The sequence below is a fragment of the Austrofundulus limnaeus genome, unplaced genomic scaffold (genome assembly GCF_001266775.1).
Source record: "Austrofundulus limnaeus strain Quisiro unplaced genomic scaffold, Austrofundulus_limnaeus-1.0 Scaffold89, whole genome shotgun sequence".
Lineage (NCBI taxonomy): Eukaryota > Metazoa > Chordata > Actinopteri > Cyprinodontiformes > Rivulidae > Austrofundulus > Austrofundulus limnaeus.
This window is the reverse complement of record NW_013952491.1, coordinates 1980378-1982225: the sequence shown is the minus strand read 5'-3', so window position 1 is coordinate 1982225 and position 1848 is coordinate 1980378. Positions and strand designations below refer to the sequence as shown.

General features: G+C 36.1%; 1 protein-coding gene across 1 annotated transcript in view; it reads left to right on the top strand.

Annotated features, from left to right (window-relative positions):
- The window catches only part of LOC106520253 (uncharacterized), an 8992-nt gene that overhangs the window by 1986 nt on the left and 5158 nt on the right, over positions 1-1848 (top strand). Inside the window, exon 2 of the mRNA XM_014012228.1 lies at positions 1286-1339. Coding sequence (XP_013867682.1) covers positions 1286-1339 — 54 coding nt within the window. The remainder of the gene's footprint in view (positions 1-1285; positions 1340-1848) is intronic.

Genomic DNA, 1848 nt, shown 5'->3' with positions numbered 1-1848 from the left:
AACTGAAAATATGGATGGAGGACAACAGTTTAGTTCGTTTGTCGTGCTAGCACCGAGCTAATACATATAAGGCAATATAGCGTGAACGCTAGCACAAAGGATATTGTCCAAGGTGAATTGTCAGGGTGGATATAGCTCGCTAGCAGCCTCGCACCGAGGACCTATCCACGTCATCAATTACCCAGAATGCTTTGTGTGTAAATAAAATGGCTCCATCCGTGTTGAAATAAATTTTTAAAAATTTACAAAACTAAACATCCTACAGTATTTTTACAGTCTTTATTTTACAGTTAAAATAAATGTTTATCAAATAACGTTTAATGTTACAACTTATCAGGGGTCCCTTTAAGACTCGTTTTAACACCCAGATATGATGAGTAAAAAATATTTCAGATTAAAGCTGTTTTATTTTTTATTAATGATAAGTTTTAAAGTGCCTGCGTATCCTTCAAGTACATAAAGTCAAAGAAAACATCTCTATACTTAAGAAAATTGGCATAGTATACAGGATTTTACACATTTTGTCACATAATTGGCATATTTTCCTTTGAAGTTGGCTAAGGCAAAGTGAAACAGGAAGTGACATCAAAGGGGAACTCATTAATAAAATTAAATCTGGTTTTTGTTTATTTAAACAAAATTATTTAAACTTTAACTCTTCTTCATCTCTCATTGAAAGAGATTCAAAATAATCTAAAGAAACAACAGTTTCTTCTCTACCATTGTATTGTTAGCTTTGTATGCTCTGTTCACATGCAGACATTCCTCTCTGACATCACTTCCTGTTTCTTCACATGCAAATATCTCAACAACTGTTCATCTCAGCGACATGAAATTTGTTTTGCAACATATATTATAATTGTTATCTTTCCAAAAATGCATTCATAATAATTACAAAAAATTGATGTCACAGGCCCTTTAAATGATTCAAATCATGTAAATTAATTTTTCTGATACTTTAAAGGATGGCAGAAGACAAAGTTTTATTACTTATTTAGAGAGAATGAAAAACATTACGCTGCTTTTTGAAGAAAATAAAACCTGATGAAGCTTAGAGGATAAATAATTTTAGTTAAAAACTGATTATTTGAACTGAAACCTTTAGTTGTTCTGTGACAATAATCAATAAATTTCTGTATTTAAAAGATATTTTCCCACAGGAAACAGATAGAGAATCAGTGTCCTGTTGAATTAAACCGATGCTGTGTCTGTGTCCACCTGTCCACTCGTGTCCACATGTTGTCTTCATCACTTCCTGTGTCTCCTCCTCCTCCTCCTCCTGCAGGTGGAGGCAGGTCGATGGTGGCTGAAGGTGACGGCGGCGAGAGCAGCGAGCCAGGTGAAGAACCGAGCTGACGTGGGTCACAGCCTGCAGCACTTAGTGTGGCCGCAGAGACCTCACACACACACACACACACACACACACACACACACACACATACACAGGACTGTCCGGGGCTTTCAGTAAAGGTGTAAATGTGGAGCGTCTGCATTCTGCAGCTGTTCTCCTCACCTGGGGAAAGATAAAAAAGATCCTGTGAAAACAACATGAGTGCATGGCCTTCAAAATAAAAGCGCAGCAGCCTGATGTTCACGTGTGACTGAATATGAAGACGACACGGAGAAGTTCATGTTGCAAAGTGACGAGGAGGAACAATATAGGATAAATCCTGTGCCAACAGGAGTTGAATCTGAATGTGCAGAATTTGAAATTAAATGCGTTGGTTTGAAAATAAATTTCACTTAATTGAAACCGAATTTAAAGTTTTAAAACTGAATTAATTTGTTTTGAAACTGTATTTTGGTTTATTAAAAATTCAGTTTGACTACTTTCACTTTCAGTTCCAT